General features: G+C 40.2%; 2 protein-coding genes across 3 annotated transcripts in view; one reads left to right on the top strand and one right to left on the bottom strand.

Moving 5' to 3' along the window:
• Positions 1–3,826, top strand: part of LOC139203828 (stromelysin-3-like) — a 35,205-nt gene extending 31,379 nt beyond the window's left edge. The window contains 6 exon segments of the mRNA XM_070833719.1: positions 160–225; positions 317–390; positions 490–583; positions 2,277–2,472; positions 3,541–3,631; positions 3,724–3,826. Coding sequence (XP_070689820.1) covers positions 160–225; positions 317–390; positions 490–583; positions 2,277–2,472; positions 3,541–3,631; positions 3,724–3,826 — 624 coding nt within the window.
• Positions 3,827–6,177: 2,351 nt separating this feature from the next.
• Positions 6,178–15,150, bottom strand: smarcb1a (SWI/SNF related BAF chromatin remodeling complex subunit B1a). 2 transcript variants are annotated; one of them, XM_070833718.1, is made up of 10 exons: positions 15,034–15,150; positions 13,254–13,365; positions 12,318–12,447; positions 11,409–11,546; positions 11,187–11,314; positions 10,175–10,341; positions 9,888–10,078; positions 7,700–7,831; positions 6,555–6,637; positions 6,178–6,387 (listed from the first exon to the last, which is right to left on the bottom strand). In XM_070833718.1, exons 1-9 carry the CDS (start codon positions 15,115–15,117, stop codon positions 6,598–6,600), a joined length of 1,122 nt encoding a protein of 373 aa, XP_070689819.1. In that variant the 5' UTR covers positions 15,118–15,150; the 3' UTR covers positions 6,178–6,387; positions 6,555–6,597. The 2 variants fall into 2 exon arrangements, with proteins under 2 accessions (XP_070689819.1, XP_070689818.1); XM_070833717.1 differs by having other exon boundaries at positions 6,178–6,637.
• Positions 15,151–16,166: the final 1,016 nt, after the last annotated feature.

Raw genomic sequence — 16,166 nt, 5'->3', positions numbered from 1 at the left:
TACCTACCAGTCACTTTAAACCAAAAATATGCAAAAATAGGGTCCAGGTTTAAAAAAAAAAAAACACAGTTCACCTTTAAAGTATCGCCAATGCAACAAATCAAATATCTCGCTGTCTAACTTGCTGATTAATCTCAAGTTGTGTGTTATTTTTTTTAGCAACTTGATGTCATCACCCCCTTCCAGCTCTACTTTAACCCGGACCTCATCATCAGAAGATACCAGGTAACATTTATCAACGACTTATTAGATTGAAAATAGGCCCAAATGGTCTGTTATCATATTTACACTCTTTTTTTTTGTGTCTTTATCTCAGATATGGCGCCTGATAACCAGCTTCCTGTTCTTTGGTTCTCTTGGATTCAGTTTTGTGTTCAACATCATCTTTCTGTATCTTTTATCCCTGCGTTTCATCAGAGGAGTTTATTTATCTCCCTTAATCTATACCTATGTTTTCTAATGGCGGCGGCGGTCCTTAACCAGAGGCAGGTATCGATACTGTCGGATGCTGGAGGAAGGCTGTTTCCGGGGAAGGACAGCGGATTTTGTTTTCATGTTCCTGTTTGGAGGAGTTGTGATGACTGTATCCTTTTTGACGCTTATAAAAAGAGCAGATCCACACACCAGACTCCATTCACAAAAACAGTGATTTTACCTCACAGAACACAGTAATCACTGGTCTACTGCTGCCTCCATCAGTTAGTTTGTTTGTGTTATTGTGTGACTTTGGTGTTTTAAAGGGGTTACTTTGGATCCAGCACAATATCTACTTAACACACAATAACACAAACAGACTAATCGACTAAGGCAGCGGTAGACCAGTAACTCCTGTTGTCCTGTGAAGAAAAATGACTGTTTTTGTCAATGGAGTCTGGTGGCTTTAAAGGGAGCGATATAACCATTGCTGCCCGTTTGGTGGCTACTAGCTGAGGTGATCTACTGGACCAATTCCAACACTATTTGCACCTACCACTCATTTAGACACCAGAATATGTAAAAAATAGGACCCAGGTTTAAAGAAAATGCCTTTACGGTGGGAACATCAGACACTTTAGCTCCCTCTGAGCTGGCTGCTGGCTAAAAGCATGAAAATCCAGCTCCTGTACATGCAGCCTGTCTCTTTTTGATGATGCTCAGCAGTTTGTCGCCAGAAGCTCTTGTTCACATTCCAGGTTAATGATACAGTTCTGGGTTTGTTTACCACAGACGTCCCTCTGGGCTGAAACGGTCCGCGTGCAGGTTTATAGGTTCTTCTGGAGCCGTGTTATGTTTCACGGACAGTTTTAAGTGCAGGTCTGTGAGGACTAATTCTGGTGTAATATCAGTGTTTAGTGTGTTATCGCGAAATTAGCATGCTCAGCTGACATGAAGGAATGTCATAGGTTGGCTTTTATTGTGAAGGTTTTAGCATCCCGTCAACAATAATGATATTTGAGGAAAAAAATTGTAGTTTTAAGACTTTGGTCCTTCAAATACTTTAATTTTAGGGAATCATGAGTGACTATAATTCAGAACTTTACAGTCTGATGTTCCATTTTTTTTACATTTCTGGAGGCAGAAATGTGCCGAAATAAATTTTCTGACTAAAATTGACAACATACAGTGCATGTATGGAAGCCCATTGATGCCTGAAAAATAAAAATATATATATTTATCATTTATTAATTTCATGAACAGGTAAGTTAAACCTTTTGCCAGGTCTCTCTTGTAAAATAGATTTCAGACCTCAATGGGACTTCTAGGTAATATAAAAGTAAAATAAAAAATACAAAAAGTCACAAAAACTTGTCTAGATTTTGATATAAGTCAAGTTCTGACTCTTCAACTCAAAACTATAAGTCAATAAATACATCACAAGTTTGTCTTAATGTTTAACAATTTTACCTTCGTAAGTTAAAGTTTTGTGTTTATATTTCAAATAATTCACATTTTTGACAAAGTAAGTCAAAATTCACAATGTAACTGACGAAAATAAAAACTGTAGTTCTGTAAAATCATGTAATAAGTATAAAGTATTAAGAAATACTTTGATTAAATAACCTTTTTACTTATCTACGTATCTAAATGACTTAATATCTCAGGATTTTGACTCACTATCATTTATGATTTTTACTTTTATCAGCCCAAACTTTTGATCCATTTATTCTCCTGGCAGAAATGGGCGTCCACAGTCTACAGTATGTATAAAAAAAGAGGATATTTTATTTCATAGCACTTCACTGTCACGTAGAACAGGAAACCGTGTGATTGGTTGTATTTAACCTGACGTCCTGCAGCTGTTCGGTCTGTTCGCCAACGTCTTCTTCCTGGGTCAGGCCTTCATCATCATGCTGGTGTACGTCTGGAGTAGGAGACACCCGCTCATACGCATGAACTTCTTCGGCCTCCTGAACTTCCAGGCGCCGTTCCTGCCCTGGGTGCTCATGGGATTTTCGCTGCTGCTCGGAAACTCCATTGTGGTCGACCTCCTAGGTATAAAAACATCTCACCAAAACCCAACGACATCTGATGTGACGTGTGTGTAATACCCAAAGCAACAGTGAGGCACATTAAGGTCATTGTGTTTAAAGGGTAACTTTGGTATCCTGGAACCTGGACATATCCTGGTGTCTAAATGGCTGGTAGGTACAAAAAGTGTTGGAATTGGTCCAGTAGATCACCTCAAACAAGTGCAACACAAGGCTTTGGGACAACTGCACCTGATCACAGTAGGTCCACTAAAAGAGCTTGTTTGATCCACTGACAGGCTCAGAGTGTTATTCTAAGTGTGTGACAGCATCATGGAAAGGATCCCTACAGAGAGAGACCTGGAAGATCCTTTTGGTTTAACCACAAACAGCACACACACCAGACTACATTCACTAAAACACAAATTTTACCTCACAGGACACAGGAGTTTCTGGCTCGATTGATTAGTTTGTTTGTGTTATTGTGTGTTACACAACATTGCATTTAATCCAAACTAACCATTTACAAGACCGAAGTCACACAATAACACAAACAAACTAACTGATGGAGGGAGCAATAGACCAGTAACTCCTGTATTCTGCCAGGTAAAATCCCTGTTTTAGTGAATGTAGTCTGGTGTGTGTGCTGTTTGTGGTTAAACCAAAAGGATCTTCCAGGTCTCTCTCTGTAGGGATCCTTTCCATGATGCTGTCACACACTTAGAATAACACTCTGAGCCTGTCAGTGGATCAAAGCCATTGCAGCCATTGCAGCTAGTTTGGTGGCTGCTGGCTGAGGTGATCTACTGGAACAATTCCAACACTTTTAATACCCACCAGTCATTTACACACCAGGATATGTAAAAAAAAAATTGGTGTAGAAATATTGAAGTACCCTTTAATATACAGTAGTAATAGAGCTGGCACAGGGGAAGATTTACTTGTTAGTCGATGCGTTCAGTGTTGGTTTGAGTCTGAACACGAGGTTTGTTTGTTATAATGATTCATTTCAAACACATAAGACTGATCCACTGAGGTGATCTAAGGACGTCATTCAGCTGTCGGATGTGTGACGAGCTCCTCCCCTCCTCAGGTATCAGTGTCGGTCACATGTACTACTTCCTGGAAGACGTGTTTCCAAACCAGCCGGGAGGGAGGAAGCTGCTGATGACACCAGGACTCCTGTAAGAACCAGAATTCATCATTCACCAGATACAGTGCATTAGTGTGAAGAATCGATTAGTGAATGTCCCGCGGCCCCGTTCTCTCCTTCCAGGAGGGTCATGTTTGACAGGCCGGAGGACCCAGACTACCGTCCCCTCCAGGGAGAGCAGCAGCAGGGTGGAGGTCTGCAGCGGGACGAGGAGCCGCATGACTAACAGGGCCAAGACCAGAATCAGAGACCAGCAGGAAACACAGGAGGAGGATGTGGATTTGAGGAGCCCAGAGTCACTGCAGAGGACAGTTGAGATGTACGAGGACTGAACAGAAGGACAATTTGTTTTTTGTTTTTTTAACCAAAGATGATATATCCGTTAGTTTATTTGTGTTATTGTGTAAATTTGGTGTTTTAAAGGGTTAGTTCAGATCCAACACAATATTTGTGTAACACACAATAAGACAAACAAACTAACTGATGGAGGCATCAGTAGATCCCTACAGAGAGAGACCTGGAAGATCCTTTTGGTTTAACCACAAACAGCCGTTATATCGCTCTCTGCACACACACCAGACTCCATTCACAAAAACAGTGATTTTACCTCACACAACAGGAGAGCTGCTGCCTCGATCAATTAATTTGTTTGTGTTTTTGTGTGTTACATAGACACTGTGTTGGATCTGAACTAACCCTTTAGAACACAAACGTCACACAATAACACAACGAAACTAACTGATTGAAGCAGCGGTAGCCCAGCTGTAAAATATAAAATTACTGTTTTTGTCAATGAAGTCTGGTAGCTTTGAAGAGAGCGATATAACCGCTGTATACAGCTGCTGTAGACCAGCAACTCTGGTTTTCTGGGAAAGAAATACTGGTAAAATTACTGTTTTTGTCAATGGAGTCTGGTGTCTTTGAAGAAAACAAAGAACCAAAAGGATCTTCCAGGTCTCTCTCTGTAGGATCCTTTCCATGATGCTGTCACACACTTAGAATAACACTCTGAGCCTGTCAGTGGATCAAACAAGCTCTTTTAGTGGACCTACTGTGATCAGGAGCAGTTGTCCCAAAGGATCACTTTGCAGCCATTGCAGCTGGCTGAGGTGATCTACTGGACCAGCTCCAATGCTTAATACCTGAGTGAAATCAGTCACACGGTGCCATTTTATGTGCTTGAAACATCTTCACTCTCATCTCTGACCACAGCTTGTCCTAACGTCACTAGAAAAGAGAACGTGGTATTTGAACGTCGCTTAGAAGAGGTGAAAGGAGCAGGACTGACCCATGACTCTTTCCCCTGCTGTTGTGTCACTGCTGCTGGTCCACAGAACTGCCGACGGCCTGAAATCCCATCAGCCCCGTCTGCACACGCTGCACTTTCACCCGCTGCCTTTGTGGGTCAAACACTGGGGACAAAATGGAAACTGCTTAGCACAACAACACGCAAACAAGCCTCAGTGGGACCCCCCCCTCCCACCCCGACCATCCCCCAACAACAAAACATCGTCCCTCATAATAAAGCACTGCTGGTAGATATTAGTCACAGCTGGGGTCAGACTGATGAGCGTCAACGTCAAGACACCAAATCTGAGTTTAAGAGTCTAAAGGATCATTTACAACATCAACATGGGACAGAAACATCAATGTGGTGGAAACTCTGAGATACAAAGTGGCTTTTTAATTAAGAATTAATAAAAAATTTAATTTTGTGATTTATATTAAACACAACGGTGCAAAGCAAAGTTTAAAACATCTTTAACTTGACAGAATAATGCAGGTGAGGTCAACCTTCACTCACATTATTAAGATATTACGGTGCATTTGACAACTTTTTCAGCCTTTTAGCTAAATGCTAAGATGCTGATGCTAAGCAGGTATAGTGTTTTGTTATACCTGTTCACCATAGTAGTTTAGCCTGTTAGCACGCTAACATGCTAATTAGCAAAGAACTGAGAGTACATCTGAGGATGATGAGAACGTGATTCGTTTTGCGCCAAAGTACTGGACAAAATTAAAGGGTAGCTTCGGAATTTTTACCCACCGACGGGCTCAGATTGTTATGATAAGTGTCTGACAGTGAGCGTTAAATTATTGTTTTTGTGAATGGAGTCTGGTGTGTGTGCAGAGAGCGATACAGAATAACAATCTGAGCCTGTCAGTGGCTAAAACAAGCACTTTGATCAGGTGCAGTTGTCCCAAATGATTATGTCTCTTTCATGGTGACCGGTTTCAACACGTTTTGTACCTGCCGGTCAATTAGACACCAGAATATGTACCGATTGGGAGTTTCCCTTTAAGCTTTGACCTCATGTTGGAAGTAGAGGAAAACTCAGGGCAAAGTTTTGACTCAAGTGTATTGAATCAAAACCAAATTCTGTTCAACATTAGAAAAGAGAAAGAAAGACACTGCTAATTGTTTGTCAGCTCTCAAACTGAACACCTGTATGAACAAAAACCAGTAAAAACAATAAAAATCAGTAGACTCATACATCAGTCTGATCCAAGTTATATCAGAAATACTTGAAACTAGAAAAAATGATTCACAGAATAACCAGACGGCAAATCAAGAGCTTTCACTTTTTTTTTTTTATTTTGTAAGAATTATTAAAATGTACAAAAAGACAACAAATACAACATAACAATATATTATCTGAGACTGGTTGTGTGGTTTCTTCTCCCTCTGGTCAGGTAAAGAGAGTCAGTGGTCAAAGTGAGAGCAGCTCCTCCACGCCGAGAGTCGGAGGGGAAAATCGAAGGAGGGACATTTTCTACCGGGGGCGGCTTTGCCAAACAAAACAGAATATTAACATTAATAGTAAAAAATAAAACAAAAAATAACACGGTGAACGGCTGAGCGGGAGCCCGGTCGAGCAGGAAAGACGTCCGGCACGCGATGGAGGGACGTCTTTGTTGCTGATGATGTTTTGCGAACCGAGACGGCGTCATACCTCAGATCAGACGTTCCTGCAGGGGGCGCTGAAGCTGCTTCTTCTACCACGCGGGCGCCGTGTTCGCCAGTCGCCTCATCCGCCTGCGGAGCGAACGGGAAGAAGAGAGAGTCAACAACAGAACAACAACAAGAGCAGCAACTCACTTCGTGTGAGGAAAACACACGACACAAACTCCAGACTGTTACAGACCTGATTACTGCAACTAATAACTGTTCTCATCATATCAATCAATAATTATCAACTAATTGTTTCACTAACAAAATGGCTGAAATGTTTTAAAAGGTGATTATTGCAAGTTTCCAAAGCTTTTCTGGGATAGTTTGGATTTTCTGAAGTATGTCAGAGAGCCATTTCTAACTGGGAACTGGAGCTGTTATACTGCAGTCTTACAAGCCACCAAACTCCATTGACAAAAACAGTAATTTTACCTCACAGAAGAGAAGAGTTGCTGGTCTAGTTGCCATTAGTTTGGTGTATTAACATGTTAATTCAGACCAGAACTAAACCATTAAAACACTAAAAGTCACACAATAATGCAAACACACTAAATGGATTGAGGCAGAAGTGGACCTGCAACTCCAGTGTTGTGCAGGGTACAAATGCTGTTTTTGTGAATGGAGTCTGGTGGCTTTGGAGACGACTTTGGAGTGATTTAACAAGTTAAAAAAAAAAAATAATAAATCCAAACTATCCCTTTAAAGGTGACATTAAATTCGAATAAGGGTTTCTACTTTATCAATTAATTAGCTGACCATCTTTGTCAACCAATCAGTTCATCAGTCAGTCTTTAAAAAACCAGAACATGTGTGTTTGCAGAGCCAACAAACATAAACAGAGAATCGATTTTCAATGACAAGAGAATATTTACATTGCTGTTCTTTAAGAGAATCAATTGATCATTTTAATAATATATAAATAATGGATAAGTAAACATGACAAACATTTCCAGCTTTGCTGCTTTTCTTTATAACCAAGTTGGATATTTGGGGGTTTTCGGCTGCTTTGAAACATTTGAAGAATTTTCTGGTATTTCACTGATAATTAACTGATTAATCCAGAAAATAATCAAATTGCCCGAGCTCTTATTGTGACTGGAAACAGGACCGCCGGTCAGCTGACCGTCCGTGCGGCCGGAAACTGACCTCGTGTTTCTGTCCTGATCTCTGATCTTCTTCTCCATCTCGGCGTCTGTCAGCGTCTCCAGCAGGGGGCACCACTGGTCGGCGTCACCTGTGTTTCTGATGGCTATTTCCACTGTGGGCAGGGGGTTCTCACTGCAACACACACACACACACACACAGTCATTTCCACTGTGGGCAGGGGGTTCTCACTGCAACACACACACACACACACAGTCATTTCCACTGTGGGCAGGGGGTTCTCACTGCAACACACACACACACACACACACACAGTCATTTCCACTGTGGGCAGGGGGTTCTCACTGCAACACACACACACACACAGTCATTTCCACTGTGGGCAGGGGGTTCTCACTGCAACACACACACACACACACACAATCATTTCCACTGTGGGCAGGGGGTTCTCACTGCAACACACACACACACAGTCACACACACAGTCACACACACAGTCACACACACAGTCACACACACAGTCACACACAGTCACTTAACAAAATGAAATGACTTTTCCCAAAATATTTAAGGATGTTTAGGAGGTGAAGGTTCCTGAACAGCTTCAGGGACAACATTTAAAAACTTTCCATGGCTTTTCAAGGACCCCTGCTAAAGTTTCAAGGTAATGTGAGGCATTGACAGAAATGATTAATACACAGAACAAACAGAAGCTACTGACATAAATCAGGATTTTTCTTCTCCATAAAAGCATTAAAATAAAGTACAAGCAGCACTTAAATGTAATCTAAAGAGGTGTGACTGTATAATAATCACTGCATCACGTTTCATGGAAGCTAATGAAATTACTATTTTATTAAAATATTTATGTAAAATAAATAAAGTACACATAATTTTTAAATCCTAATTTTCACTGATCAGCATGAAGGTTCTGACTGATTGTTTTTGACTGTTGTGTCAGTTTAGTAATTTATTGACGGTCCCTCAGTCGGCCTCCAGCGTTCAGCCGACATTCAGCCAGAGGAAGAGGACGTCCTTTCTTTTTGTGTGTTATGTAGTTTTACTGTTGCTTGTTGTGTTTTATATATTATTGTGTCTTGTACTGTACAGTTTTCCATTTGTGTCACATCTGAGATTTTTCCCTGTTTTAATATATTTCCGACAAACATCTGATGATTCGCCGTCACTGTGGAATAAGCAGGAAAATAAGCAGCGCTGAAAGATTTCTTCCAGTCCAGACATCCAGCTGGAGCAGAGGTCGGTGGCCGTCTGGGTTTAGGAATATTTCATCACTTGACATCCAGCTAAACTCTGAGCCAGACAGACGACATTTCAGCCCGAAGAAGAACCGTCAGAGCAGCAAACGCCAAACAAACAAAAAAAACCTTGTCTGTCTGCAGTCTGGACGTCTTTATAAACCATCATCTGGTTTACAGTGAGAAAAACAACAACAGGCTTCAAAGAGGGTCAAAGGTCTCCGCCACATCACCACGGCAACAACATACACAACAACAGAGACGTAAGCAGGACGGATGTTTTCACTGGTTAAAGGAAAACTCCAGTGTTTTTAAACCTGGGTCCTCTTTTTTTTTTTTCTAACTGCATGTTTTGGTGTCTAAATGTCTGGAAGGTATAAGATCTGTTGGACCAGGTCCAGTATATCACCTCAGCCAGCGGTCGCCAAACATCAAACATCGATCTAAACCTAGTGGTGCATTCATGCAGTGTCAGAATAACTGGAAAAATTTGTTCCAGACTGTGAAAATGCACCTGAACGCCTCCTCAAGGTGGAACAAACCGGAAACTTTTGCCAACTTCTTAAACACAGAAACATGGAGGACAAAAGTAAATGTTTGGTTGATGGTAAGAAACTTTTTAGTTCGTCTGTAACCGTTAGCTGCTGTCACATCGAGTGACCTAAATTAGTTGATTAAGTTATTTATTCACATTAAACCTGATCACTAATCAGTTAAATCAATATTGTAAATATTAACACCTGTTGTCGACATGTTGCTTAAACACTCTGAGCGTTAAAATCTTCTCGTCTTCCATGTTGTTTCCACATTATGACTTAAAAGCTCTTGAACACACTGGAGGAAATGGGACTGTCCGAGGGGCACCTGAATGCAGCATGACAACCATCTTCACACAGAAGAAAGCAGCCAGGATACCAAACGTAAGCTAACATCCTCTCAGCCGCACGTTTCGCCGTGTGTGTGTGGGGCAGTACCTGAAGGCGTACGTCCTCTGGTGCCAGCTCAGCTGACCGCGGATGCTGTAGGCGATGGTGGTGACAAACTCCCCGCCGAGGCCGAGCTCGGAGCACAGCTTCAGGGCAAACTTCTCCGGAGAGTTCTCCCTCTCGGACATGTCCCACTCAAACTGGTCCACCAGAGAGATGTTCCCAACGTGGATGTTCAGCTGGAACACGAGGACATTTAACAAACAGGTGATGAATGACTCACCTCCACCACGGATGTGAGGTAGAATGAGATACCAGAGAGAGTAGATAGAGACCTTGATGATGACCCTCTGGTCCGCCTGGTCCTCCAGGATGCTGTCCGTCGGGTAAGACTCGATCTGCTGTCGGATGGCGGAGGCGATGGCGGGGACGAAGGCCAGCGGGTTGAGGTCCAGGTCGTCGCAAAGAATCTCAGCGAACATCTCAGGTGTCATCAGCTTCTCTGAAAAGTTCAAACAAGCAGGAGAAATGTTTTGTTTTTGGTCTTTAATGGACATTTTTAATAGTGATTAGCAGCTCTGGATGCTTAAATGGTAACTTCAGTATTTTTAAACCTCTGCCTTATTTTTTTACATATTTTTTCCACTGACAGGCTCTAGTTGTTATTCTAAGTGTGTGACAGCATCATGGAAAGGATCCCTACAGAGAGAGACCTGGAAGATCCTTTTGGTTTAACCACAAACAGCCATTATATCGCTCTCTGCACACACACCAGACTACATTCACTAAAACAGGGATTTTAGCTCACAGGACACAGGCGTTGCTCTTCTACTGCTGCCTCAATCGTTTGATTTTGTGTGAGTTATTGTGTGACTTTGGTGTTTAAAAGGCTTAGTTTCGACCCAACACAATATTTATGTAGCACACAATAACACAACCAAGCACAGACACTGAGGCAGCAGCAGACCAGTAGCTCCTGTGCACTGTGAGCTAAAATCCCTGTTTTAGTGAATGTAGTCTGGTGTGTGTGCTGTTTGTGGTTAAACCAAAAGGATCTTCCAGGTCTCTCTCTGTAGGGATCCTTTCCATGAGGCTGTCAGTGGATCAAACAAGCTCTTTTAGTGGACCTACTGTGATCAGGTGCAGTTGTCCCAAAGGATCATGTTGCAGCCTGGCTGAGGTGATCTACTGGACCAGTTCCAACACTTTTTCTACCTACCAGTCATTTAGACACCAGGATATGAACGAACAGGGTCCAAGTTTAAAAACACTGAAGTTAAGCTTTTAACTTCTCTCTTTAACTCCATGAAGTGAGTTCAGTACCAGACTCTTCTGATGGGACGTTACCGTTCATATTCCAGGTGAAAGCGTCTCTGAGCTTCTGTCCCTCGATCTCCATGTCCAGACGGATCGGAACCAGAACCTCAGACTGAGTGGCGTTCTCGTGGATCACTGCTGGATCGTGGTCATCAAAGCTACACAGGACACACACACATAACCAGAAGAGGTGAGCGCCCAGAGTGTGTGTAACATGAGGAACGAAGGAGGAAGGAGGGAGCGGCGGCTCACCACAGCGGGAAGGTCCTCTTCTTGTCGCGTCCCAGCCGGCTGCGGTTGATGGTGGTGGAGCACGGCACGGCGTCCAGGTGGTGAGAACTGTTGGGCAGCGTGGGAACCCACTGACTGTTCCTCTTCGCCTTCTGTTCCCTGGAGCCAGAAGAGACGCAGCGATGACGTCACAAACAAAACGAGACGGCTCTTTATTGTTCTTAATCTCACCAACGTAGATTTAAGTGTTAAAAATCTACTACTATACTATATTGTATTATATTATATTTATTTATCTATTATGCCATTTACCCAATAGTCTCTCTGGCACTAATAGTCATTATTTTGCAGTTTACCTTAAAGGACTAGATAGTGTTATAATATATATCATAACCATCACAATTCATCTGTTAATTATATTGTTGTTAATTGTATATTACAGGGTTCTTACATCTCTTGTAAAGTGACAATGAAGCACTTTTCGGTCATTTTCAAGCTCTTCCAGGACCTTAATACTATGGTTATTTATATTAAAGTCAGTTTGGCTCGACTTTGACTTTATTTATCTAAAAAGCATTCAGTCATTTATTATATTAATGTAATTAGAACTTCAAGCATTTTCTTCAAAATCCAAACACACCTTAAAAATACCACATTAAAATTCAAACATTTTCAGAGAGCCTGAATGAACTCTGACATTATCGCATTAATGATCTGAATACTGAGTAAAGTTGTAGAAAACAAATACTCTTCGAGGATCTACAGAGGTTTTCTACTGATGATCACCTTTGTCGAGCTGAAAAGGAGCTCTTCTCCTGCTCACCTACAAACCTCCAGATCGATTACTGAAACTGCTCTTTTGCAGGAACCTTTTCCGGCTCGATCAAACATGTAAATTAAGCGACGTTCCCGTCATCGTCTGTGAGGTACCTGAGGTAGGCGGGGGGCTCGGTGCTGATGGAGACAGCTTTGTACTTCTCGTCGTTGCCTTCAAGGATCTCCTCGACCTCCGACGCCTTCAGCAGGGTCACACTGGTGGCCAGCTGAGTGTAGCCGTGATCTGAACGACAAGAACGAGAACACGAACACGCCATGAGTGTGGGACGACTGAGCCGGGCAGCCATTTAAATCATCACTTACATTATTCTTTAGAGCTGATTACTTTTTAAACAAACAGTTTCAGTATTTTTTTGAATATTGAGAAACAAATGAATATTACATGTTAACATATTTTGGTACAACCTATAAGATCCTTTAGGTTTAACCACAAACAGCCGTTATATCGCTCCCTGCAAACACACCAGACTACATTCACATTCACAGTCATTTTACCACGCAGAACACAGGAGCTGCTGGTCTGCTGCTGCCTCAATCTGTTAGTTAGTTTGTGTTACTGTGTGCTACATAAATATTGTGTTGTTCCAAACTAACCCTTTAAAACACCAAAATCACACAATAACCAACACTCAAAACCAAACGATCATGGCAACGGTAGAACAGCGGCAGAACGTTAAATTCCTGTTTTTGTGAATGTAGTCTGGTGTGTGTGCAGAGAGCGATATAACAGCCGTTTGTGGTTAAACCAAAAGGATCTTCCAGGTCTCTCTCTGTAGGGATCTGTGCCCCTGGTGAGCTACTGGAAAAACGTTTTCTACTTACAAGTCAGTAAGTACAAAATTATCTTCATTATTCTATTTGTGGAAGATAAAGTTTCTCATAAACAAATCAACTCCTGTAATTGTTCTTCATATTATTGAATTAACAGGCTTTTTTTTCTCTTTTCAGCAACAGTAAATAACAGAGAGACTCCATAATCCAGATTTTCTTCCTCTCACATTAGAGGAAAGCTGAAGATGTGTTACTGACCGTGTGACGACTCCACGATCTTCTTCCGTTCTTCTACTGACGCCAGCTTCCTCCATAATGACGGGTATCTTTTATACAGGGAGCCTCTGAACATACGGAGGTAGTTTCCAACCTGAACACAAGCAGAAGACGTGTTGATGGCAATTAATTAATCATTTCTGCTGGTTCCAGTTTCACGCATTTGAGCGTTTTCTGGTTTTTGATAGTAAATTGAATGTCTTTGCTGTTTGGATTGTTGGCTGGTTTGAGATGTTTCATATATGAGAAAGACGGGTTAATACAGAGGAGCTGGAAAATATGATTATCATTATTATTATAAATCATTTAGGTGGACAACAAGACTAATTTAATCTTTTTACACAACAAATATCAATGTTTGACATTTGCTTCATTGTGCTGCTTTACTGCAATGTAAATTCTCTGACAACAAGATTAAGATAATACTTTATTGATCTCTGTTGTCTTTAATAATTATTGAAGTCTGTCACAGAAATAAGTGCAGATAAATACAGAAATTAAACAAAATAAATAATTTATAGAATAGAAAATACGATTAGAAATAATAGAAACTATACAAGAATGATTAAATTCAAAATCCCAAGTCAAGCAGCACAGTTATATAAGAAATTATGAAAATAATGAGGAACGTCATCACAATGAGCCCAAAGTGACACTTTGATAAACCTGTTCGGTTCAAACCTTCAACATTATCAATAAAAAAAACACATTCAGTTCATTAAAACCGCTCAAAAGGAAAAACAGCAAATCTTCACTGAGCAGCTGGAACTGTGAAATGTTTCTACATGAACTGACTTAAACAACGATCAGATTTAGCTGCAAATTAACCTTCTGTTGATCGACTAATAGATTGATCGACTAATCTTTTCAGGTGTTCTAATTTATATCACGGCATCATATTTTATTTTGAAATCTAGTGGAGTCGAATTAGAAAACAGCATGAAATGGAAATATTAGTATAAGTACCTCAGATGTGTACTTAAGTACATAAGTAAATGTACTGAATGTAATACAAGTACTAAAACACAGAATATAACATGATTAATTAGCTGTATTTGTCTATAATGACATTTATACAGTATGTAATAAAGCACTATACATATAGACATGGTTTAGTACAATATAACCTGGTATGTTATACAAAATAAAATATGAGAATATATATTAAAAAAGGTTAATATAAAAAGAGTCTGGACTAATTAACACACACCAGTTTATTGTGAAGTGACGTTACAAACAATATGTTCTGTGTAATTAGTGGGAAAGGGGCAATAATCTCATAAACAACTAACTACAAAATAGCTAGAGCTTTCAAATGTTTTCCAATAAGTACGACTTTTATAGTTTCAGTGACACATATAATCAGTTTATCCTGAATAAAGTCACTGAAGGAACCACATTCAGGTTGTTTAGCCTTGGATAAACACCGTTAGCTTAGCTTAGCTAATTGTTTAACGTCAGCTAGCTCCGCCGAACAGAAGCGGGTGACCCTCCGGAGAAGGACGAACGTTTTCAGGTCAAAATGTATTCAGTTATAAACGCATATAGATGGATAAGTATTAATCCTCACAGATTTTCTCGGTTAAATTAACAATAATCCCAAAATAAATGAATGAATCTTCGTGCGTCGTCCTCCCTCTCTGCTAGCTTTGTTAGCTAGCTAGCTAGCTGCTAGCGGACCGGCTGCCAGCTTTAGGACACAATCTCTGCCTAATAAGTAAAGAATTAAAGCACCGTGTTGTTGAAGAAGTGAAAAACTAACCTCCGATCCGATCATGTAAAAGTCTCCATCCTCCTCCAGCTGAAACTTCACCGGTTTTTGTCCAAACGTTTTGCTAAGCGCCATTCTGAATGAAATAACAAAGCTCTGAGCTACTGCGCAGGCGCGACGGACAAGCGCGTCCTGTCGCTGACGGATGACGTAGTTATTTGCGATATCATGAGCCTGTAAAATACAAAACAGTGAATTAAGAAGCCTGAAAATACATAATTTAATAAAATTAGCTCTATAACAGTCGACTAAAGTGTAAAAATGCTGCTCACATGTTAATGCATAAATAATGATAAGAGAATATTATAAATTATAAACATTATGGCTGCATAATGAGCTCTTTTATACTTTAAGAACATTTCACTGATCATTTTTATGCACTTTTACTTAAGTATAGTTTTGAATTTAGTATTTTAGCTCCTTTATGTACAGTTTAATCTTTGCTTGCAAGTTGAAATATTCTTTGCACCACATTTGGAATTTATTATACTATTTTTAAAGTATATGTTGTATATTTGATGTCTAATTTTTGGTCTTTATTTAATTGTAGGAGAGAGAATAAGACGGATGATGACTTTTATTTTAATCTAGTGTGGTGACTAATTATCTGTAAATAAAATACATATCAAAGTATTTCAAACTGTGTAGAAAAAAGGACATATGACACATTTTATTGCATTATCATGCTTGAAAAGTGTGATTATGACCTTTAACGATCAATTTAAGACTTCAGTATAACATCCATGTTGATTTATTATCATTTTAGGTCTCTGTGCTTCTGTCAAATAAAAGATTTCCAGTCCAGTTTACTGTCAGTTCATTAATCTTAAGACAAAGGAGGCAATAATTAAGAGAAAAGAGTCTTTTTACTTTTATAAACTTAATGTTTATTCGTATATACATGAATATATTAATCTATAACCAAGAGAGGAGAGAATGTACAATGCAAAACAAAATCTCTATATACAAATCAATAAATAAACAAAGACATAATCGGGGACAGTCTTGTATTCTACGTGGGGGTTTGTGTGAAAAGTAGGAAAAGTAAAACAAAGAAGAGACCGCAGTTAGAAAAAGTTCTTTTTGTTAAAATGGAAAATGGCACCCGAGCACAGTTCAGGGGA

This window comes from Pempheris klunzingeri, chromosome 7 (assembly GCF_042242105.1).
Source record: "Pempheris klunzingeri isolate RE-2024b chromosome 7, fPemKlu1.hap1, whole genome shotgun sequence".
NCBI classification, from domain to species: domain Eukaryota; kingdom Metazoa; phylum Chordata; class Actinopteri; order Acropomatiformes; family Pempheridae; genus Pempheris; species Pempheris klunzingeri.
This window is presented reverse-complemented; position numbering and strand designations above follow the sequence as displayed.

Coding starts and splice junctions, on each gene's coding strand:
- smarcb1a (XM_070833717.1), bottom strand. CDS start 15,117: ATGGCGCTTAGCAAAACGTTTGGACAAAAACCGGTGAAGTTTCAGCTG. Junction 11,315..11,408: donor AAGAGGACCTTCCCGCTGTG/GTGAGCCGCCGC, acceptor TGTCCTGTGTAG/CTTTGATGACCACGATCCAG. Junction 6,638..7,699: donor GATCAGGACAGAAACACGAG/GTCAGTTTCCGG, acceptor TTCGCTCCGCAG/GCGGATGAGGCGACTGGCGA.